Raw genomic sequence first — 25,447 nt, forward strand, 5'->3', positions numbered from 1 at the left:
CTGAAAATTTAATACTTTGACTGAATTTTATATGGAATAAACTACACTGATAGTTGGTGGATGTGATGCAGTTGATGTGGATCAACTAAAAATAATGAAATGCTAAAAAAGCTATCAACCTAGATATGGAAGTTCAAGGTTAGTGATGGCTGGCTGATGAAAGGTTACTACAGAGTAAAATCAAAGCAACTCTGGCTAATACGGTCTAATGTAGTCGTTGGAATTATGGTGAACTAAACACCAGAATATGATGTTGAGAGGCCAATGTCAGAAAGTTCTTCAGGATTCTTGCTACCACTTTATAGGAATGAAAACAATGCACATATGTTGTAGAATATACTAAATTAATGGATTTTACAGTAACTGTGCAATATAATGCCAGATTCCCTCATTACTACAAAACACAAAGGATTAACCATATAAAATAAGACTCAAGTTTTAGGATTCTATTTTAGAAAGATCAAGTAACCCCTTTTTATTCTAGTAAAACAATATAGTTCCCAAACTTTTCCAAGATGATCCCTTTGCAAGATCAGGGTCATAATTAAGAGAAGAACCTATAAATAAAAATGCATTAATTTGATAAAAAGTAATTTAAAACAGTATAGGTACTGAATATGAAATATCGCAGTCCATCCAAAGATTCAACACTTTTCTGAAAGAACCCAGCTTAATAAGTCATTTATTCTAAAATATGGGTCTCCATGTTCCTTCATACCAAGGAAGTCTACGGTAACATTGTAAAAATGAATGTTATGTTGAATTTGTTGGTATGGAAACAAGAGACATGCATAAGGAGCACAGATAGCACAGTGCTACCAATGCCTGTTCTTTGTGAGCTCCTGATTGCCAAATGCTCAGAGTAGTCATTCTCTCAAAAGGTGAACTCTGGGTCACCAGATGAGCAAACTCTCAACACATCTAACATTATTAATAAAGTAATACTTCGTTAGTGAGACTGTCATCTACAAATGACTTACCAAAATAACAGTTAGGTATATTTATCAAAGTAATTACCATTGGTACACCATAATTTAAAATCACTTCAATGGTATTATCAGAACTAAAGAGTCATTGACACAAAATTAGACTGATGTACAATTTTATAAATATAAACTGCAACTGTCAGTATGGATTCATTCCTATTACGAACAGTATGAATATACACATACACTGATATATGAAGTTTTATACCTAACAGCTAGGTTTTTTAATACAATGTTATTTAGTTAACATCATTTTCAACTACAGAGTATTTATAAAGTTTATTCACTTGTAAAATGTAAAGGGTAAACATAAATGTCCCGGATAATTCTTTGATTAATTTAGCCTCTTTTTCTGATTGTGGATTATCTGCAAGCAGATTGTGATTTCTTTGGATTAGTCATTATTTGAAACTACTCTATTTTTATTTATTACTATATGGACCAATCACAATCAGTTCGATATTGAGTATTCAGTATTCAATGTTATAAATTTGAGCTTTATAAGTTAGTTGTATTTCATCACATAAGTCATATGATATAGTTTCTCTATCCTTATTGGATGAATATGACTCTTAAAATCAGTATTAGGACTGGAAAAAAGTTCTCAGAGCTCTGAATCACTGATCAAGAGGTAGCAGAAACACAGGATTAGGGAAATTATAGATTATTTTAAACCTTTTACTTTCAGGGTCACAGAGAACTTGCTGGAAGCATCATTCCTAGAAAATTAAGCTACTCTGAGGTTTAATGGCTGAGTGCAAAGTTAAATTTAATTTATTCTCAACACTTTCACGTGCAAGATCCTTATATGTTCAAACACATTACTTCTAGCTTTGAAGAGCACCTCACTCAAGACATCTGATATGTGGTTCTGCCTTGTTCATACTCTTGATAAAGAAGTCTGGGCAGCTGTTTCATTCAAATGTGCTGCTCACATCTATATTTTAAATTGTAGGAAGGATTTTCATTCAAAATTATATGATGGATAATTCTTTAACTGCATGGTTTGTCTGAGGCACCAATAAAACAAATAGGGTAGAATATCAAAGTATTTATTGTTATAGGAAAAACTCTATTCATATTTCTGACCAAAATGCACACAGGCTCTTTATAAGTATCTGATTATCCAGTTCCTATGATGACTATCATGCATGTTAGAATCCACACTGCTGATTCAGCAAGGTACTTAAACGTAGGTGTAAGCAGACATATTTATTTCAGTGAGATTACTCATATGCTTAAAGTTATATACTTGCTTAAATAATCTGAGCCCCAGTCATCAAGGTATCTGATGATATATTTTCTATTATAAAAGGCAATGAGCCTGGTTTTCATTTACATCAAAGCCTCTTTATACTGCTCTAGTAGTCTAAAGTGAACATAATTTAATGTAAATGAGAATGAAGACCAATGTCATAGTTCCAAAAATATATATATTTTTTTAACGTTCAAGCATACTGGTTCTCTTTCAACTTCCTTTTGGCTCCTTTTGTTCCTAAAATTTTGCTCCTTATTTACCTAAGAAGAAGCAAATTATATTCTATTTGGGACACTGGAAACTAACTGCAGTTGCTGATCCAGTTAATGCAGAGGCAGAATTAATAAATTCTAGATGGGGATGTGTACTGTGTACATTGTTTATTTGCAGAGCTATAATTCAACTAAGTACACTTTAAGCTTAAAGCTCTACTGATATTGCACTAAATGACTTCGGTCCAACTGAGATTTAAACATGCTTTAAAAGTGAGACTTTTAAGATTTAAAAGTGCATCAGAAAACATACTAGCAGCCAAAGGAATTACGCTAATTTTTTGGCTGCAATTTTGTATTGACTTTGCTCAGATATGACATCATCATCAAATGCCAAACTTTTAAAGCTTTCTCAGGGTAGCATTTTTTGCATATAAGACACAAGTAATTATTTTCTGTTATTCTCTTTGGGAGACTCAGTAAAATACACTGTGCGGTATTCAGCAACAATTATTGAAAATATGTATCCAGAATACTGGGGTATAAATAGATTTGTTAAGCAATGCAGTACTGGGTTTACAATGGTGCCAATGGTGCCATGGCATCAGGCTCACACTGGGAAGGGGCCTATTACAGACCCCCACAATCTATCCACACAGCTGGGTCTGGCTTCTTGCCCAGGCCTTGCTGTCATCAGCTCCCAGCCAGCAGGTTCCGCTCGCTTGTTGGGAGCTCGCCAGTGCCACCCAGAAGCTGGGCTCTGCCATGCGGGCTGGGCAAGGTTGCTGGCTGCTGGGCCAGTGAGAGCGGCCAGGCCTGGCGGGTTCTCAGAGGTTGCATCCTAGGGATCTGCCCTGCTCCTCCGCATTGCTCCAGTACCAAGCGGTGTCTGCTGCCCACCACCTGTGGGGTCCCGCCTGCTTCCCAGGGGCTGAGCCACCTGACCGGTGCAGAGGCCGGGCTGGTCTCAGCCAATTGTGGTGGGGGGAAGGGGGCAGGGAACAACATGGGGGGCTTGGCTGGGTCCGGCCAGGCTTGTGGGTCCTGAGGGAGCCTGGCCTGGGCAGACCCAACTCCTGCTCCAGCCTAGCTGATTGCGCTGCTCCTGAGGGGCCGAAGTGATCCCCACCCTGGGACCAGCCCTGGCTGTGGTGCCGGCTCAGCCCGGCAAACACAATCACCTTCCAGTGGGACCGGCTAGTGTGGCCAGGGGGCAGGGAATGGGGGAGTAGGTCTCTATGAGGCCTGTGGGTGGGCACTCAGCCATGAGGGGGCAGGAGGTTCTTGGCAGTGGGGGAGGTTTGTGTATGTTGGGGTATGGTGCAGTTGTGGTGGTGGGGCTGTGGGGGGTGCTGGGCTGTGGGGCGGCATGTGAGGAAGGCTTTTTAGCCCTTCTCATACCCCTCTTCCATTCACTCAGCCAGTGATTCTCTCCACTCTGCTTTCTCTCTCAGGTCTGCCTTTTTCATCCATTTTTCCCACCACAAGGTCTCTACCAACAACTCCCAATCCTAGCCTTATCCCCAACTTTTATATTCTCTACTAAGTGCCTCTGCTGAAAGTCCCATGACCACATAGACTTTCAAATTCCTTCTCTCTTTCAGTTCTGCCATTCATTTTCTTCATCAAGCAGCATTACTACTCCACAAATATTGATCCCAACTGTCTTTTGTCATAAAACCACCTAAGTTCCTGTACTGCTCTCCCTTCACAGAGGATCTTGTCAAGTTCTTCAAAAATAAAGAAGATTAAATCTAACGTGATCTCCCCTTCTTCCTCCACCTTAGCTCTTTTCCCTCCTCTCCTGTCCCAAAGAGTGATATTTCTCTTGTACTCTAAACCATCCCCCACCCTCAGTGACCTCTCTCCTCCTGCCTCCCTTGTCCTCTCCCTCACATTTCTCCTCAGCCTTTCACTCTGTTCTTAATACATACTAATTCCTTACATCCATTAAAAACTTTGCTCTCCCCTGTCCCTGTAACTTTCACTTCATTTTTCTTCAACTCTAAATTCATGGAGTATGCTGTTTACAACAGCTGCCTCAATACAATATATTACTGCCTGATGTGGCTGAATGGAGAAAGGGGATGACTACCCCAGACTGGATTGAGACCGCTCCTTGAAAATACCAGAGCGGGAAATGTATCTGACAGACTACTCCCTTCAAGATGTTGAATTCCAGTCAGACAGCCTCACCTCCAAAAAATAAATATCATGTATGGGGAAGAAGGCATCATGTTGGAGGGGAGGATCATGGAGTCGTCTATAAAGGTTTGTGCAGATATTCACAGAGACTAAAGCTTTTCCTTCACTGCAGATTTAACTTGATCTATCATAAATTTTCCCCATAGGGCAGATCCCGAGGCAGTTGTTAACACATGTTGCTACCCCGAGATAACTGTAGTGAAAACAGGAAATCACAACAACTAAGATATGATGGTCCTCCAATCCATCCCAGAAGCCCCATGGGCCAGGAGCAGATTTACCATGAAACAAACTATGTGGTGGCCCGGGGCCCGCAATGACAGGGGGTCCCCCAAAATGCAGGAGAAATCTCATCTGACAACCTGCCCCCGAGTCCCGGCTGGCAGCATAGAAGGGTTCAGGCAGGCTGCCTGCATGCTATGGCCGGTGGCCCTATGCCACTCCCAGAAGCAGACGGCTGCTGACACATCTCTGCACACCCCAGGCAGTGCACGGAGACCTGCTGCCCTTCTCCCCCCAAGGGGTTCACCGAGACATGCCAGCAGCAGGGCTAAGGCAGCTCCCTGCCCGCTCTACCTCCCTCCTCCGAGCCTCTCCTGGAAGCAGCCAGCATGTCTCTGCAGCCCCTGGGTGTGTGTGACTCTGCGCACTGCCCCCACCCCGAGCGCCGACTCTGCAGCTCCCATTGGCCACAGTTCCTGGCCAATGGGAACTGCGGGAGTGGTGCCGGCGGGCAGTGGCATGCAGAGATCCCCTGATCGCTCCCCCGCGTAGGAGCCGCTGTCAGAAGGGGGTGTGTACCACACCCCCTCCTGCACCCCAACCCTCTGCCCCAATCGAGGTACCTCACTTTATTTTAATTTGCTTTCCATTACTTATAATATAGGAGGAGGATGAAGAAAAAAAGAATGAAAAATAGTGGGGAGATAAGAGAGAGTGTTTTTTTTCTTAGCTGGGTCCTCACGGGATGCAAAAATGAAGTTGCGCACAGGGCCCCACTAACTCTAAATCCGCCACTGCCCTGGGCACCTATTCCTGTGTTCTATCTTGATATCTGTCTGCACTCTGACCCCTGACCTGTAAAAGTGGACTATCAATCTGCCTTTGCTCAACATCCTACTTGCAGTTTACCTGCCTGCAATTTCTCCAACTTCACACATTGCCAGTGTTTACAAGAGAATGAGAACTACTATCAAGCCCCTGGAACAGTGAAACTCTTATATAGATTACTTAGTCCAATTGACTTTGTAGAGTTTCTACAAACTTGGATGAAGGCCATTTTGGATGAAATGTCCATTCTGTCCACAGTTCTCTAATCACATCAAATAAAAGACTGTTAAAAAGGCACATGGAAATGTATGTCTTAGTATGTTTATGATCAGAATAATGACTATATTGCATTGAAATATACTGAGTATTCTGCATGACTGAGATGAGATAGTCTTCTCACAATATTAAGTGTTAGTGTTTGTTCAAGAAAAAAAATGGTGGCAACAGAAGACATGCTTGAGGTTGAAGAAAAACTACTGGTGCCTAAAATATTGGAGAATTTATAAAAGAAAATTTCATCTTAAATATAAAGCAATATTTTGCTAAGGGCATTAAAATGTCAGGTCATCTGCTGAATAAATCACAGATGGACAACTTAAAGCCGACAAGGGATGCCTCATTCATGTGCACCATAGTTTTTACAAAATACTGTAACATTTGTTTATCATTTCACGCAGCTTCCTTTCTGTTGAATCTTCTTTTTTCCAGCACTTCCAGTTCCCTTTCAGATTCCCAACCCATATACCTAAAGTGGACAGCACAAAATCTTGATTATTGAATACTGCTTTTGTCTTAATGAGGTAAAAGAAATTATATTCTATTTCCTTCTTGACTAAATTACACAAAGGCCAGGCTAACCCTATAAGCCACCCAGGCACGGAAGACCTAATAAAAAGTGACAAATACAAAGGTTTTTTTAGAATTCTGTTAAAATATGAGGAGTACTTGTGGCACCTTAAAGACTAACAAATTTATTTGGACATAAGCTTTCGTGGGCTAAAACCCACTTCACTCTGAAACCTGTTAAAATATGAAAATTAGTTGCCTAATAAAATTAATACAATCTTCTGTAGTGATAGAGAAAAGAAAATTTAAATAAATCATAATCATATGTAACATATTGTGCTGTATGGAGTTTTTCATTTTCATCCGACTATAAATGTGAAGGATTAAATATTTTATGAGAATTACATGTCCTAATGAAGTTGAAAATACTTTGAACTACACTACAGCATTAACTGCATGCACATCTGAAAAATGTGGTAGAGAGCAATATATGAATTTTGCATAATTTAAAACGTACTTTTGTCTTATTTCTTGAAGAAAGCTGTTGTACAATAAATTGTTAACAGAGAAACCAGACTGTCTTTGGTCCCTTTAGGGCTTTACATTTTTCCTTGTGATTTACAATTGTAGTTTGATTAACTGCTACAAAGAATCAATTTAAAAAAATCAATATTCAGGATGGCTTTGTTTCTGTCACACACAACTCATCCTAAATGCCAGTAAGAAAAATTTTGTAATTTTGTATCATTTATTGTGGTAAAAATGATTATTGTGTCTCTCCTAATTAATGTGGTATAAAAACATTATGGAAAAATGATTTATCAGCTTGATTTTTTTGGTTAAAAGGGAAATGTTTACATATTTTAAAACTAAATGGGTTCGTGATTTTTTTGGAAATCCATGACATCTTTTTAAATATAATGTAATCTAAAGTCAGAGTAGTTACTGCACCTGCCAATAAAGACTGTGAAAAATACAGTCAAGGCACGTGGTATATCAAGTTATAATAATGGTATTAATAAAGCCAGGGTAAAATTAATTATGTTACATACCGGTAATTAACATTTGCTTACAGTGTGTCTACAAAGCATATTTTTCCCCCATTTCTTATGAGATTGAAATGAAGTCCTTGTTTGTTATGGTTGTTGTAGGGAGGAATACAGAATGTATTAAACCAAGTTAAACCAAACATTTCTGAAATGAACCTATTTCTCAGTGCAGTACCTTAGTCAGTGCTGCAATTCTCTGAGCTAGTTCAGCCTCCACTTCAGGCAAGGTCTCAGCCTTCCGCATTGTCTGTTGCAGCTTCTGTTCAGCGAGCTCAAGACGTTCTTGCAGCTGTCTGTTTTTTTCTTCCATCTGAAACCCAGAGACGAAAACAAAAAATATAAAAGGCAGAATTAAGAAATGGCTGCAATTCTTGGGGGGCTTTCTGAGGCGGGCACTCCAAGTGGGTTCAGATACAGATACTCTCCAGCTTGCAAGAGAGTTTATTATGGGCTTGTGAAAAGGATTAATCCAAGTATGGAACTGTGCAGGCCTTTTACGCTATGACTGATATGAGGACTAAGGATTTCATATCAAGGCCAAGTAAAGAAGTTGCAATCTGTAAAGTATGAAGATGAACAAACATTCTTTTCCCTCTAATCTGTGTGCTATTAGTGCCAGCCAAGGAAAAAAGATAGCATTTGTGCCAATAAAATCAGAGTTTTGAAAGCCACAGATACAAACATCAACTCCTTTACTGCAAAACCGAGAGCATAAGAAACTGGGAAGAAGTACATGTTTTAGAAGGATACATTTGCTAAAAAATTGTTGGAACTAATTGATGCCAATAACATACCACTAGTGTGATGGTGAAATCAGCCCTGGTTACACATCCAAGGACATCCATTATCAGTTCCTGTCAGCTATTTGCTTACTGCTGCTCAGTTAATTTTTTATTGTGAATTTACAGTTAAATCTTGTTTTATGTAAATGGAATTACTGAACCTGTGATAATCATTGAAAGAGAAGTACAGAGGGGGAAAAAAGGGTGGGACTTTAAGTTTTCTTTTTATAAGTAGGGTGTTTTCTGCCCCATGAGACATACAAAATGAATATTTCACTTTTTTGCTAACAGGGGCTGCTAACAGGGAGTTTCGCAAGGGAGTTTAGAAGGGGAGCAGGAAGGGAGCGCGGGTCCCTTGCCGGTTCTATCTTATACCCTTTATTCCCCTTAAAACATATAAACCAAACTACATTTAAAACTTCTTGCTTTAAACAAACCCTTCATTAACTAGGAGACAATGCAGGCAGAAGCCCAGCTGCAGAGTGGGGGCTATCCAGTTTATTGCACTGAGAGTAGTATGTATGATTACCTGCCCTGTGGGCGGGGTGGTGTATGTGTGCATTCGGTGCAAGGAGCTCCTGGCCCTCAGAGACCACATACGGACTTTGGAGGCAAGGGTGGCGGAACTGGAGGAACTAAGGGAGGCAGAGAGGTATGTTGATGAGGCTTTCCGGGACACTGTAGAATTGTCCCACCTCCGGTCAGACAGCCCCTGAGCTGTTGAGGAGGATGCAAGGCCCAGGGAAGCAGAGCAGTCAACAGGAGCAGAGGGAAACCTTCCCATTGTTGGGACCCTCCTTCCAGATGGTGCTGGGGTTGCCTCTCGCACTGAGGTTACCTCTCCGGGGGAGGGAACTCCAGTTGCTAGGAAAAGGCAGGTATTAGTATTGGGAGATTCGATCATTAGAAACGTAGATAGCTGGGTTTGTGGTGACTGGGAGAACCATATGGTGACTTGCCTGCCTGGTGCGAAGGTTGCGGATCTCTCGAGGCATCTAGACAGACTTATGTGTAGTGCTGGGGAGGAGCCGGTGGTCGTGGTACATGTAGGTACCAATGACATAGGGAAGGGTAGGAGAGATGTCCTGGAAGCCAAATTTAGGCTGCTAGGGAAGAGACTGAAATCCAGGACCTCTATGGTGGCATTCTCAGAAATGCACCCAGTTCCACGTGCAGGGCCAGGTAGGCAGGCAGAGCTTCAGAGTCTCAATGCGTGGATGAGACGATGGTGTAGAGAGGAGGGGTTTACATTCATTAGGAACTGGGGAAACTTCTGGAATGGGGGGAGCCTATACAGGAAGGATGGGCTCCACCTAAACCAAGGTGGAACCAGGCTGCTGGCACTAAACATTAAAAAGGTTGTAGAGCAGTTTTTAAACTAGGAGATGGGGGAAAGCCGACTGCTGCAGAGGAGCATGTGGATTGGACAGAGACTTCTCTTAGGGGAGAGTCTAATGAATCTCCAGGTTATAGTCCTGAGCAGAGGATGGAAGAGGATAAAGTAGGGGCCAGATCAGATGATAAACATTCACATAAAAAAGAATCTGACACATCAGAAAAGGGCAAACAAATAAACAGTGACAAGTTTTTAAAGTGCTTGTACACAAATGCTAGAAGTCTAAATAATAAGATGGGTGAACTAGAGTGCCTTGTGATAAAGGAGGATATTGATATAATAGGCATCACAGAAACCTGGTGGACTGAGAGCAATCAATGGGACACAATCATTCCGGGGTACAAAATATATCGGAAGGACAGAACAGGTTGTGCAGGGGGTGAGTGGCACTATATGTGAAAGAAAATGTACAATCAAATGAAGTAAAAATCTTAAGCAAATCCGCATGTTCCATAGAATCTCTATGGATAGAAATTTCATGCTCTAATAAGAATATAACATTAGGGATCTATTACCAACCACCTGACCAGGACGGTGATAGTGATGATGAAATGCTAAGGGAAATTAGAGAGGCTATCAAAATTAAGAACTCAATAATAGTGGGGGATTTCAATTATCCCCATATTGACCGGGAACATTTCACTTCTGGACGAAATGCAGAGATAAAATTTCTCGATACTTTAAATGACTGCTTCATGGAGCAGCTGGTACAGGAACCCACAAGGGGAGAGGCAACTCTGGATTTAGTCCTGAGTGGAGCGCAGGAGCTGGTCCAAGAGGTAACTATAGCAGGACCGCCTGGAAATAGTGACCATAATACAATAGCATTCAACATCCCTGTAGTGGGAAGAACATCTCAACAGCCCAACACTGTGGCATTTAATTTCAAAAGGGGGAACTATGCAAAAATGAGGGGGTTAGTTAATCAGAAGTTAAAAGGTACAGTGACTAAAGTAAAATCCCTGCAAGCTGCATAGGTGCTTTTTAAAGACACCATAATAGAGGCACAACTTCAATGTATACCCCAAATTAAGAAACACAGTAAAAGAACTAAAAAAGAGCCACCGTGGCTTAACAACCATGTAAAAGAAGCAGTGAGAGATAAAAAGACTTCCTTCTAAAAGTGGAAGTCAAATCCTAGTGAGGCAAATAGAAAGGAGCATAAACGCTGCCAAATTAAGTGCAAGAATGTAATAAGAAAAGCCAAAGAGGAGGTTGAAGAACGGCTAGCCAAAAACTCCAAAGGTAATAACAAAATGTTTTTTAAGTACATCAGAAGCAGGAAGCCTGCTAAACAACCAGTGGGGCCCCTTGATGATCGAGATACAAAAGGAGCGCTTAAAGACGATAAAGTCATTGCGGTGAAACTAAATGGATTCTTTGCTTCAGTCTTCATGGCTGAGGATGTTAGGGAGATTCCCAAACCTGAGCTGGCTTTTGTAGGTGACAAATCTGAGGAACTGTCACGGATTGAAGTGTCATGAGAGGAGGTTTTGGAATTAATTAATTGATAAACTTAACATTAACAAGTCACCGGGACCAGATGGCATTCACCCAAGAGTTCTGAAAGAACTCAAATGTGAAGTTGCGGAACTGTTAACTAAGGTTTGTAACCTGTCCTTTAAATCAGCTTCTGTACCCAATGACTGGAAGTTAGCTAATGTAACGCCAATATTTAAAAAGGGCTCTAGAGGTGATCCCAGCAATTACAGACCGGTAAGTCTAACGTCTGTACCAATAGTTAAGAATAAAATTGTCAGACACATAGAAAAACATAAACTGTTGAGCAATAGTCAACATGGTTTCTGTAAAGGGAAATCATGTCTTACTAATCTATTAGAATTCTTTGAAGGGGTCAACAAACATGTGGACAAGGGGGATCCAGTGGACATAGTGTACTTAGATTTCCAGAAAGGCTTTGACAAGGTCCCTCACCAAAGGCTCTTATGTAAAATAAGCTGCCATGGGATAAAAGGGAAGGTCCTTTCATGAATTGAGAACTAGTTAAAAGACAGGGAACAAAGGGTAGGAATTAATGGTAAATTCTCAGACTGGAGAGGGGTAACTAATGGTGTTCCCCAAGGGTCAGTCCTCGGACCGATCCTATTCAACTTATTCATAAATGATCTGGAGAAAGGGGTAAACAGTGAGGTGGCAAAGTTTGCAGATGGTACTAAACTGCTAAAGATAGTTAAGACCAAAGCAGACTGTGAAGAACTTCAAAAAGATCTCACAAAACTAAGTGATTGGGCAACAAAATGGCAAATGAAATTTAATGTGGATAAATGTAAAGTAATGTGCATTGAAAAAAATAACCCCAACTATACATACAATATGATGGAGGCTAATTTAGCTACAACAAGTCAGGAAAAAGATCTTGGAATCATCATGGATAGTTCTCTGAAAATGTCCACGCAGTGTGCGAAGGCGGTCAAAAAAGCGAACAGAATGTTAAGAATCATTAAAAAGGGGATAGAGAATAAGACTGAGACTACATTATTGCCCTTATATAAATCGATGGTACGCCCTCATCTCGAATACTGTGTACAGATGTGGTCTCCTCATCTCAAAAAAGATATACTGGCACTAGAAAAGGTTCAGAAAAGGGCAACTAAAATGATTAAGGGTTTGGAACGGGTCCCATATGAGGAGAGATTAAAGAGGCTAGGACTCTTCAGCTTGGAAAAGAGGAGACTAAGGGGGGATATGATAGAGGTATATAAAATCATGAGTGATGTGGAGAAAGTGGATAAGGAAAAGTTATTTACTTATTCCCATAATACAAGAACCAGGGGTCATCAAATGAAATTAATAGGCAGCAGGTTTAAAACAAATAAAAGGAAGTTCTTTTTCACGCAGCGCACAGTCAACTTGTGGAACTCCTAACCTGAGTACGTTGTGAAGGCTAGGACTATAACAGAGTTTAAAAGAGAACTGGATAAATTCATGTTGGTTAAGTCCATTAATGGCTATTAGCCAGGACGGGTAAGGAATGGTGTCCCTAGCCTCTGTCTGTCAGAGGGTGGAGATCGATGGCAGGAGAGAGATCACTTGATCATTGCCTGGTAGGTTCAATCCCTCTGGGGCACCTGGCATTGGCCACTGTTGGTAGACAGGATACTGGGCTAGATGGACCTTTGGTCTGACCCGGTACGGCCTTTCTTATGTTCTTATGTTATGTTAATATGATTTCATTTAGTATTAATTGTCCCCTTCCAGTGAATTTAGGGTGGGACTAACAAGAGCATGCTGTAAATATTGTAATCTTTTGTACTGATATTTTAATCCTTTGACAGGGTAATAAGATTTAGAATGTATTTTGTTGATGTTGCAATGCTGAAAATGTATTCTAAGTCTGCTTTTATGTAGCACAATTATCAGTACTTACTATTCTCTGTAGGCAATTTATGCATATTGTAAAACTACTTAAATTGCTAATAAAAAACTAACAGCTGATATAGGTATTTTGCTCTTTCATCTATTGTTCTTATGGTTAAAGAGGAAAATTAATAACAGTCTTCAAGTAACTTTCAAAATAGAATCCAAAAAGTTTTGGTTTTGATCCTTTCATTCTCATTAATGAACATAAATATTTTTATTTTAATGGGGTTTCACTCAATTAGAGGACAATTTAGTTATCAAGGTGTTCTCAAATTGCCTTATAATGGGGGGAGCTCTTTTTTTTCTTTTGCATTATATACTGTTTACAGATAAGACATTTGAAAAACTAAAGAATAAACCTTTGTTGTCTATTGAGGGAGAGAAAGAAACTCACTTCTCCAAAATTTAAACAATATACATAGTTCTACATTACAGTTTTCTATCCATATTGTAATTCTTACCTGAAACTATAAGCAATGTCCTCCATTCACCTAATCCATTGGTCAGACAAAGAACTTGATTCTCTGTTGCCCTAAGCCCCTTTATAGCACTACAGCTGTGTAAATGGGCCTTAAAGGTAGCAGATCTCTCTTGTTCCTCATTTTCCACCCTATCATGGCTAGTAGAATGGTTCTAAGCCAGCCACCATTACAGAGTCTTAGGTGCTGGGAATTCCCAGGAGGACAAGCATGGGGGCAGAGCTTCATTGCACCCACTGACTTTCATCTGTCGAAGCATATGTAAGAGAACTCCGAGGTTGCTCTAATTTATACCGGAAGGCAATGCCACGTTTGCTCCCACCCTTCCCTGACAGCCCTATGCAGTGTGTATTTCAGCGACAAAGGAGCATCAGATCCAAAGATTTTGTTGTTTCACAAACTTAATCACAAATGACCTAGTTGGCACATAACTAGGTTTTATTCTGTCAAACTCAAATCACTTTGTAGTAGAATTCAACCAGAAGCAATTTGAGAGTTCTGATACTCAAAAGTTCTTGTGCTCTCTCTCCGGTATAGCACCTAATGACAACAAATATTGATATATAATAATTAATAATGCCTCTCAGCACCCCTTTGAGGCATCTACACAAATTTTACAGAAATTTAAATCCTGTGCCTATGAGGTTACAACCAACTAGCTCAGGGTTGTACTGAACCAGCGAAAGAATCAGAAATAGAACCTGTAAGTTTTGACTTCCATTCTCCTCACTGAACTACTAGAATACGTCCCTTGCTATAAGATAAACAAACCCTAAGAATTCTAAAAGCTTTTTTTAGCTCTAGAATCCATAAATTTGAATAAGTTCTAAATGATGAGCTTTGGAGTCCCCTATTTCAACTTTGGACTTCAGGTTTTGCAACAATCGCAGAAAAAAATATGACATGAAAGAAAACTGTCTCATCCTTAAAAACCTTTTTAAAATGAAGATACATGGATGATAAAATTATCTGTGCAATCCATGCATTATTAAAATATTTTCATTTATTAAAACCCATTTTCTGCAAATGACTAATATTTGGTGGAATAATCTTTCTTTTAAAATATATAATTTTTATTCGCATTTGTGTGACCAATGATATCCAAGTAAACATGGTGCACAGACTGTTTGGTGCACTGTTTGCTTAGCTTATGTGATTTGATGCTCACTGGTTCAGGACACCACAGGGATACATAACTCAGCACAGATACCTCACAGAGCTGAGTGGACAAATTGGTTTTGCTATTTATGATTGTGGTAACTAATGTGGACCTTATAGACTTTGACCTGCCTGATTTTCTTTAAGGCAATTTGGTCCATGCTCTGTTATGGTTGATTTAGAATGAGAAATTTGGCCTACTTTAATAGAAACCTCCTACCACAATTTCAGTACTCATTTTGTTTGTTTGTTTAGTGTTAACTATAATTCTGCATAAAGAGAGCTGCTCCAGGGACGTAGATACTGAACCTGACGCAGGATGGCCTCCTTATTTGCCAGTTCATTTTCCAGTTTATCATTCATGTCATGTATGGAGGTGGATTCCCTCTGTGCACTGAGGTAGCGCTTCTCAAGGGTAGTGATTCTTTCTTCCATATCTTCTTTCTGTGCCATAGCCTAAAATGAAGAAACATGTATTTCAAATGTCATTTAGTTTAGATGTCAGCTTAATTTTCATGTTAACAGTAGTCAGAGCTGCAAAAATAATACGCAGAGGAAGTGATTTTCCTATTTTCTGTAGGAAGCATTTTTCCCCCTTTGGATTAATATGTCTTCATATAAATAAACCACCTATAAATGTCTATAGCAGAATTTAATGCCATCCACTAATATAGATAAATATATAGTTCAGAACAACATTCAGGGAAAACTGAAGATTTCTCAACTTCTCAGTTTTTTCCTAGTTATCTGCATTTTGGTATGTGTGATATATATAACAAAGAACCCAACATTAACTTGCTCATTTTTAAATAACTGTAGACATGAATACAAAGAAAAGAATCTACTTCATATATCAAAACTGAACATCACCATAGTAGTACTATAAAAGTTATATGCCACTGATCAAGAAAGCTGATGTGCTTATCAGTAGAGATATTGTTTGCAAATGGAGTCCTGTAGCTTAAGTTCATGAAGGCTGGCATTGAGCTAATCTCTGCATATTTACATGAAGGTTTGAGTTCAATGAACTCAAATCTCCAAATGGATCCCCAATTCTTCTGCAGCTCTTTCTACCATGAGACACGTCTCCCACCGGCTCATCTCCTTGTCCCCTCTCTGATGTATACAGAGAAAGGGAAGGTAGGGAAGATACCATCCCAGTGCCCCTCCCACAATCAAAGTCCTGCAGAAGGTGCCAGGAGCCATGACTCCAACAATTCCCTCAGGGGACACTCCTAAAAAGGGCTTCTGAGAGACAGGCTGCAGCCCACACATACCAAACAACTACGATTATTGAAAAAAAAAGAGGTGTGATTGAGCACAAGTTGTGAGAAACATGCTGCAAACCCTAACATGCAGTTACAAGAAAACCTCAGGAGCTGTGTAGTTATTGTTCTGTAACCACAGTGATTAAGGTAGACTCATCCCCTGTACTCAGTAAAGCCAATGGCTGGGAGCAGAAAAAGGATATTTGTTGTTTCAGCTGCTCTCTGATGCATGGATGGGCTGTGCTGTAAGATCTTTGGGACATGGACTATCATTTGCTGTATTATACAGTGCCTAGCACAATGGAGCTCTGACCCGGCTAAGTCATCTAGGTGAAACTGCAATGTAAGTGAAATAACTAAAACAAATAAATAAATAATACAGTACACTCCTGTTTATCCAAAACCCTATTATCCAAACTTCTGCATTATCCGAATTCCTTCCTTGTCCCCCAGAGCACAGACTGCTGGCCAGGACTCCGCTTTGCCCCACCAGGACTGCAGCCTCCCACCAGAACCTTGCAGCTGCAGTGATCGGGTGTCACTGGCCCTGCAGCAGTCCTGGGAGCCCTCTGCAGCCCCGCTGTCACGAGAGAGTGAGTGGGCAGAGCAGAGACTCCTGGCCAGGTCTGCGAGGAGGAGAAGGAACCACCAGCAGCAGGGGAGGCCATCCCGCCAACTGAACGGCTCCCACCCTCTTGATTATTGGAACAAAATCAGTGCCCCTCCCACGCTATTCAGACAGTTGGGAATACACTGTACTCTTGCAAAGATCCTTTTAGGTTTGAATAGGCTGTAGTCTGTAGCAGCTGACTTCCTTAAGGAGCCCTTTGGGTGGAGAAAGAATAGCGTCTGATGCTCCTCCTCAAAGATGAGGGAGTGTGGAGGGGACACGCCAAGGAAAGGAGCAGGAGAAGGGAGTCAGGACTAGAGCTGACTAGAAGATGACAATTCCATGTTGTGGCAAATTTTGAGGTTTTGAAATTTGTTTTTGATCTGCATATGGGTGTGTATGTGGGTGGCCATTAGTGCTCCAGCCTGAGATGTGGAAGTGCCAAGTTGAAGTCCTTTCTCTGCCTGAGAGGGAATGGAAAACTCTGCTGTAAATTAGGCAGAAGAGAGTTTTAATCCCAGATTGCTCTGAATCAGGGAGCCTGGAAACTGGCTTACCCATTTCATGGGCCAGCACCTTAGCTCATTTCATGAAAGGTTTTGGCTTTGACAAAACATCATATTTCACCAACATTTAATTTAGTTGTAAATGTAGTTGTTGTGCCATGAACTGTTTTTCTGATTAAAACATTTTGACCAACTCTAACAGGGATATTATGTTTGCCAGGAATATCCTGGGGAGACAAAGGAACCTGTTGTGGGCAACCCAGTTAGGGTAGAAGACTCAGTTGTCAACTCTTCTGATTTTATTGACATCTTTGTGATATTTGCTCTTTTCCTCAAGTCCCAGCTCCTGTAGTTGTGTAAATACTTGAGAATCTGAAGCTTTTTTTTTTTTTTTTTAAATAAGTTTCTAGCCCTTACATTTGCTGAGAAAAACATATGAAAAGATGAATCATAAAAGCAGGGAATAACAAGAAGACAAATAAAAAGAACCAAACTGTATAACATGGTTTTAAAATACCATGATTTCTAAGTCAGTCTGATTAGGGTCGGTGCTACCATTAAGGCAAACTAGGCGGTTGCCTAGGGCGCCAAGATTTGGGGGCGCCAAAAAGCGTGCAACTCACACTCCCTCTCCCAGCGCAGCGGCCGCTCCACTTCTCCGGCCTCCCAGGCTTGCGGCACCAATCAGCTGTTTGGCGCCCCAAGCCTGGGAGGGGAGGAGAATTAGAGCGGGGGCGGCGTGCTGGGGAGGAGGCGGAGCAGAGGTGAGCTGGGGTGGGGAGCTGCCACACGGCTCCCCAGGCCGGGGAGGTGGGGAGCTGCCGCTGGGGGGGGGGGTGCCTCAGAGCAGGGGGGGAAGCTGCCTCAGGGCTCCCCACCCCAGCTCATCTCTGCTACGCGCCCTCCCCGAGCATGCCGTCGCTGCTCCACTTCTCCCGCCTCCCAGGCTTGCGGCGCCAACCAGCTGTTTGGCGCCACAAGCCTGGGAGGGGAGGAGAATTAGAGCGGGGTCGGCGTGCTCGGGGAGGAGGCGGAGCAGAGGTGAGCTGGGGTGGGGAGCTGCCGCACGGCTCCCCGGGGGGGGGGGGAAGCTGCCACGGTGGGGTCACCTCAGGGCAGAGGGGGCGGCTGGGGGGGCACCTCAGGGCGGAGGGGTGGGCGGGGAGCTGCCGCAGGGCTGGGGGGGGGGGGGGCGCAAGGTGGAAGTTTCGCCTAGGGCGTGAAACTTCCTTGCACCAGCCCTGAGTCTGATGATTTTGGGGAGGCTGACTCAAGAGTTTTAAATGCTCAGGGTTGGCAAGACTGGAAGAGAAGCCTTGCAAGCAGAAAGAAGCTGCTGCTGAAATAATTTTCCCTGCAGGTTCACTGGGATGTTGCCCACTCATGCCAATCCTCACACTGAGCACTTCTCTAAGGCACATCCAACAGCTGCTTCCTTTCTCTTATTACCCACTGACAACTGATGGCATTTTTGAAATGTGTAAAGGGGCCTGTGAAGAGATTGCTTCCTTGTCATCTGAAGAGAGGAGCAAACAGATAATACAGGGTGAGAAGGACTATGCTGATGCAGGAACTAGTGGGAGAGAGTAACAATGTTCCACATTTTATATTTCAAAACAGTTATTCCCTTTAAAGTAAAATATGTTGTCCACTAAAGAGTGGAAGCCCTTGATATTTGATTTTGCCTTTTCTCCATTGGCTTCACTGATTCACATAACAGGACTGATTTTCAAGCTGCAGGTGTAACTTCTGTCTTTATTCTAGATATTCAAAAGTCAAAAAGAAACAGCTTCTCTCTATCATCTATAAATGCTAAAACAGTTATCTATAAATATTCACAGTAAACAACAATCAGAAAAGGAAGGAAACAATAGAAAGGTTCAATTATATCATAGGTAGAGGCCTATGTATACCTTGGACATGCTAAGATTAAATATATATATATGTTCCAGTAGTTTTCTTACATATTGACTTGAAGTATAAAAAAATCCTGTAATTTATAGTGAATGGGAAAATGTCTCTCAAACCACATGGCTCTTATCTCTCTTGATTATGCCAATAGTGAATTCACCAGCATAAGATGAAAGATTTTCAAATAAGCAACTCCCAAATATAGTACTTTTTAGTTTTTTTTTATTGTGACTGCATTACCTGTATCTTATTATTATTATTATTTATACCTCTGTAGTTCCTAGGAGCCCTAATCACAGACCAAGAACCCACAGAACAAAAGGACAGCCTTGAGACAGGAGACAACAGATGGACACAGCCAGATAGATGGGGAGTACAAGGAAACAATGAAAAAACACTTGTCAGAATGATAAGCCGGGGTCACAGAACATCAGCAGCCTGATGATTGACAAATATTGTGTAGGCAGCATGGCAAAGAAAAGTGTTAAGGAGGAATTTCAAGGAGGATAATGAGATACCTTTGTGGACATTTACGGGGAGCTCCTCCTAAGTGTGGGGCAATATGGGAGGTAGGGTGGGGTGAAAAACATTAAGAATTCTGTTTTAGCCATTGAGTTTGAGCTGAGAGCTAGATGTCCAACCGTGGAGCCCTATGGAACCCCACAGAAAGTTGAACAGGGGACATGAGGAGGATCCTCTGGAGGACATACTTAAGGAGCAATTAGAGAGGTACAAAAAGAACCAGAAGAGGACAGAAACATGGAATTGACTGGGGGACAGCAACAACAACAATAGTAGTGTCAGAAAAAGCAGCTCATGGCACAAATCTACTCAGCTGAAAACACTGGTCATAATTTCCACATGTGGAATATCTTGGGGGGTGGGGGATGGGAGTCAGAGATCCAGAAAGGTGACTTGTCCAGAGAAATACGGTAAGTCAGAGGCAGAGGCAAGAACTTAACTCGGATATCCTGGCTTATGGTTCTATGCTCTAACCAAAGCCGTCCCTTGGGTATGGTGAATCAGGGCAACTGCTCCATGCCCCAGAACCCGTGCTTTGGAGGGCCCCGCAGGCCGCCACTGCAATTGGCTGGCACTGGGTGCGATAGTTCCCAGAAATGCCGGAGTGATTGGCCAGATTTGTCACTTCCACCCCGGGCCCCTCACTCCCCAAGGGATGGCTCTGGCTCTATCTTTGGGCACCACTTTCTTCTCCTGATAGCACAGGAAAATTAGAAATCAGAACACCCGAAAGAGAGGTAAGTGGGGAAAAATGGAGAGAGGAAAGTATATGATTAACTGTACTCAACCTACTGAGATGGTTCTTGTACATTGGCATACTCTTCAACTTGCAAATTTCAGTGGTTGAATTATCATATACTTTGCTGACTGATTTGGATGTTCTGATCAATAATCACATACTTCACATGCTGAACATAAAAAAAAAACCCATTTACATTTTACTGATCAAGCTGCATACTGAAGGAGATAATGTTAGAGATTGCACCAAGATACTGTATGCATTATGTATAACAAACTGGAAACTTTTCAAGTTTCCTTACATTGATTATAGAATTTATTTTCTTCATCCATCCTGATATTTTCATGGAGCTAATGAAATAAACTCTTCCACCAGCAGCTTTTATGTGTTAAGAACAATATTTAATAATTTGATTTATCCATTGCAACTTTAAAAACACACAGCCAATAGGTAGCTGAATACATTCTGGCAATTTTTCAGCAGGAAAATATCCAAATGCATCAATCTTTGTGCACAAAGGGATTTAGGCATTGCAGCACCTCACTGTTAGACACTCTGCTGCCCGGTGGAATTCACAGCCGTGAGTTAAATGTTTAAATATTCATTGGAGCAGGGACTAGAACCCATGTCTCCAATCTCCCAGAAGAATGCCCTTACCCCTGAGCTATAGAGTCATTCTTGTTTGCTTGCTTAATGAATATTTAATTATTAATACAAAGTTGAATATCATCCACAGGCGATATTGAGAGACACCCACCACAGAATACTCATTAGCTGAGGAGTGGGACACTCACCTGAGAGGTGGGACATCTGGGGTCAAGCCTCTACTCCAAGGCAGCAGAGCAGAGATTCAAACTTGGGTCTCTCACATCCTGGAGGAGTGCCCTAATTATTTGGTATAATGGGAGACACACATGACCTGCTCACGTCCACCTGTCTCTGGTGTGGGTTACACATGGAGTGAGAACGCCTACCACAACTGAGATAGGTGGGGGGAACACCTATGTTGTGAATCCTACCACAATTTAAGCATGAACTGGGCACTGAGCAGTTCAGCAGCATCGGGACTTAAGTGGTTATGTGCATGCCCACCAACAGAAAGTTGGGCACCTAGTGGGTTAGGTGGCAGCTAAGCAGGGGTTTAGGGGATCTCAATTTTGCTTAAATGTTGGACTTAGGTGCCTAAAATGGCAGCCAGGTGCCTAAGTCCCTCTGTGAATCTAGCCCTGAACTCTCATATTTGTACTATCTGGGATTCATACACCCACATTCCTTTTAGCACACAAATGCAAGATTTTGTGAGATCAAATGGATGTGCCCGCACATTTTGCAGAAAGATTTGTAGAGGACTGATGACAATTTAGGCTTCTAAATTCCTGCTAACTTTGCGCTGTACCATCCAGTCGGAAAATGAAATGCAGCATGCAGTTCAATCAGTAAAGCAGTTTCATCAGTGAAGAATGCAGTAAAACATAGAATTACCGCTACCTTGTAGATATACTCATAGAGTATGAAATTAATCAGCAAATCATGCCGGTGGAGTGGCAATAAAACCTAAACCACCAACACATCTAGCCATCAATGTCTATATGATAATTGCATCAGTAAACAGAGTATCGGGGATCAAAATAGTCAAATTCTGAAGCTCTTAGCCATGTTTTATTCAGGCCTTACTCAGGCAAAATTCCCTCTAAGGTTAATGAGAGTTTTGGCCTGACTAAGGACTGAGTCAAAAATGAGTAAACGCTTCAGGATTTGGACCAATATGTAACTCAATCAGATGAGTACAGTGGTGACATGCAACAGATTCTGTGCTACTGTGAAACAACAGAAACATTTCAACATGTTACCTTGGAGTTTATCTCCCCCTATTTCAAAGTGAAATGGAGAGCCACAAGTATGATGAACTACCCAGAAAATTACTAACTGTACAGAATTAACACGTATGAATCAGGAATAAAAAATAAGTCCTAAATACAGTGATAAGTTGCGGTATAGTCTCCTCTCAATGCAACATATATAACTGGAAGATTATGCAATATATAATTAATATGCAATACACATAATTATTGGAAGACTAAGGGTGAAATCTTGACCCCATTAAAGTCAACGGGGGTTTGCTATTGACTTCCGTGGGGTCAGGATTTCATTTTAAGGTTTTTATTAGACTCAGAAATCTATGTCAATGAATTTCACTGCCTGCAGATAATTGTTTTAGCTTTAAAAACTTGTCTGGTTTTTAGAAGGATTTAAATGTTGACACATTATCTTGGCACACTGAGATTACTTTACTTTCTAAACTGTCTCACTGAAATAAGTGGGATTACTTAAAGAGTAAGGTACTATGTAACCTAAGTAAAGGTGGCAGAATCTGGTCCTAAGACAAAGGTTAAACCAAACATCTAGAATATCCTTTCCTTGATTGCTAAAAGAAAATAAAGTTATATTTTTTCTTAAATAAATAATGAATGTAGTTAAAACATCTTTTATTTTATAGTTCTACTTTCCACATAGGTGGAGGAGAGGAAAAAACCCTTATCCTAAGTGTAACAAACCAGTCTACTCTATTTATCAGTGCATACTTCAGTCACTGCATTGGAAAGCGTTTCTTCTGCTGTCCAGTTAGATCATACAAGCAGGTACCTTTATATCTGTTTGGAAAAAAATTATATTAACAAAGTTAGCTTTTGATAGTTTAGTCCAATTTCATTCTATTTCTGTAAATTAACTTTTGGGTTTTAGAGTAAAAAGGACAGGCTGTCGGTTGAACATTGGCACATTGTTACAGCTAGAAAGGAAGCTGGCAGATGGGACTCAAGATGTCCAGAAGACAGTGAATGTTTCACTGGAGAGGGGAGAGAGAAGTTGAGAAAGGGAATGTCAGAAAGCACAGATGAGGAAAGAAAGCAGTTGGGGGGCGAGGACATAGGGAGATATCAGAGTGGCATAATAAAACAATATAATTTCTTAAACTGTATAAAACATGTTTTAATTTGAGATTTTAAAAAAGATGGAGAAACACAGCATGGCTGTGTCATGGAGCTGGAGCTGCAAAGGAGCAGTCTCTTGCATGAAGAGTGGCAAGAACAGGTGAAGAAACAGAGGAGGGAGAAGAAGTAGGGAAAGAGAGAGAAAGGGACTATGAGATAGGGAGGAAATTTCATGAAGGATTTTGAAAGCAGAGAAGGCAATTTTGACAGATTCTGAATCAAAATGCCAGATAGTGGACGTGCTTGAGGATGGGAGATAAAGTGGTTTCTCCTCTTTGCATGTTTGAGAAGATACACAACAGATTCAGTGCAAATCTGAGCCTGGAGACATGATATCTGGAAGGCTATAAAAGAGGGAGTCACAAATATATGAGGAGAGGCGATAAGGAGCATGGAAGAATATTTCAGTGGAGGGGATGTCTCACATGTGTGGGAATTTGCAGAGGAGGAAACAGATTTATTGAGAGGAGACATACACACACTTTTGTTTTTGTGAATGATATTTTGTAAAAAGATTTCTAATAATTTTGGGGGCTTTTCTTTTTTTAAAGATTAAACTTTGTGTAACATACTTCCAAGATTTCTGTCAATGCTATTCTTGATTGCCATGTTCAGTGACTCAGCTTGGCTCATGTCAAATACCCCATGCACAACTTGTTGAAAAGTCTGAGGTCAAAGTGTGGTGAACCATCTTACCTCTCTAATGTCCCTTTGATATTTACTGCTCATTTCTTCTGTTTTAATTAGATCCTTCCTGGCAGTCTCTGCTTCCTGCTCTACTTCCCCCACTCGGGAAGACAGTGCAGCCAAACGTTCCTTCATTTGTGCCATTTCATAATTTTGCTTTTCGAGCAGTTCCTGTAGTTCCAACACTTGACTGGCTTCATCATTTGAGTCAATAGAGCCATTTGATAGGCGCTGCAGGGAAAGACGCAACAATATTCATCCATTACTTATCATATAATATAGAAACTGCCTGAAGCATTTTTAAAACAAATCTGTCAGCAATTAAAAGACAAAATATTACAGGTGTTTTAAGTGTAAATAACATGAGATTCAGGGATACTAACGAACAAAGGAAATAGAAGATATGTGCATGGTTAAACTGTGCATTAGTTGTGTTTTAGAACAACTGGGGGGGTGAATTGTGATTATTTATGTACTAGGTCTTTTTTTTTTTATAGGAAGTCGGTGCTAGTCAATAGAATTCAACCTTCAGAGCAAGGAAATCTCCATCAGGAGAGGTGGAATTTTAAGTCTCTCGTATTGCATATACAAATGATAAGGGAAGAAATGTAAACATGAATGAGCAACAGTGTTTGGCACTGACACGTGGAACCCTACTCAGTCAGCCAGATCACATTACTAAAATTCACCAGAAAGCATCATGCAGATGCACAGCAACCCTCTGATCCCCAATTTGTCTGGACAACTGTCATTTTGAAAGTATGCACAGAACAAACAACAAGGCTCCACACTGTATTTAAAATTAGTCAATGAAGTTTGGGATGGCTCCCAAGAATCATCTCACTAACCCTCCCCCAATCCCAAACAGAATGGTGGACAGATATCAGTTATGTTTGGGTGGAGTTGAGAATAACATTCTGCAGGCTGATTCTGCTAGTTTTTGTCCTCTCTTGAAGTCTCACTCTCCCAATGTCTCTTCCTCATTAGTCTTCATCTTCTTTGAAGTCTCTATTCAGCATCTCTCTTCACCCCTACCCAGCTAGGCTAGGCTACTTCATATTTCTGCCACTCAGCTTCCACGAGAAGGGAAACAATGAACTAGCTGCTGAGTATCTGCACACAGAGAAGTGGGATAGACAAACAGCTGATGGGTTGCTGCAAGTTGCTGGAGTTCAATAGAGCAGTGCTATAAAAGCCACTTTACATTGTCCCATGCTGTCAAGAATGCAGCACAGGGATATTGGTCCTCAAGGATGTAGTCCATTGCCCACTGGAGAGCCAAGTATATACTACTGTATACATGGTGTATGTCTGGCTGTGCCCTGGATAGAATCCATACTTTCTCCCATTGCTGCTTCTGTGTTACCATCATGACTACATATTTATACAGTTGTGTCTATTTACAAATTCAAAGAAAATCACTTTGTTTATTGACTTTAATTATATTCTTACTCAACTCAGCTATCAAATGA

At 41.1% G+C, this 25,447-nt stretch overlaps 1 protein-coding gene across 8 annotated transcripts in view; it reads right to left on the minus strand.

The window, feature by feature from the left end:
• Positions 1–25,447, minus strand: part of PPFIA2 (PTPRF interacting protein alpha 2) — a 642,959-nt gene that overhangs the window by 111,799 nt on the left and 505,713 nt on the right. For all 8 annotated transcript variants that reach the window (XM_054027372.1, XM_054027381.1, XM_054027368.1 and 5 more), the window contains 3 exons: positions 23,985–24,206; positions 15,052–15,198; positions 7,722–7,856 (listed from right to left, as the gene is read on the minus strand). In XM_054027372.1, coding sequence (XP_053883347.1) covers positions 7,722–7,856; positions 15,052–15,198; positions 23,985–24,206 — 504 coding nt within the window. The remainder of the gene's footprint in view (positions 1–7,721; positions 7,857–15,051; positions 15,199–23,984; positions 24,207–25,447) is intronic.

The sequence above is a fragment of the Malaclemys terrapin genome, chromosome 1 (genome assembly GCF_027887155.1).
Source record: "Malaclemys terrapin pileata isolate rMalTer1 chromosome 1, rMalTer1.hap1, whole genome shotgun sequence".
Lineage (NCBI taxonomy): Eukaryota > Metazoa > Chordata > Testudines > Emydidae > Malaclemys > Malaclemys terrapin.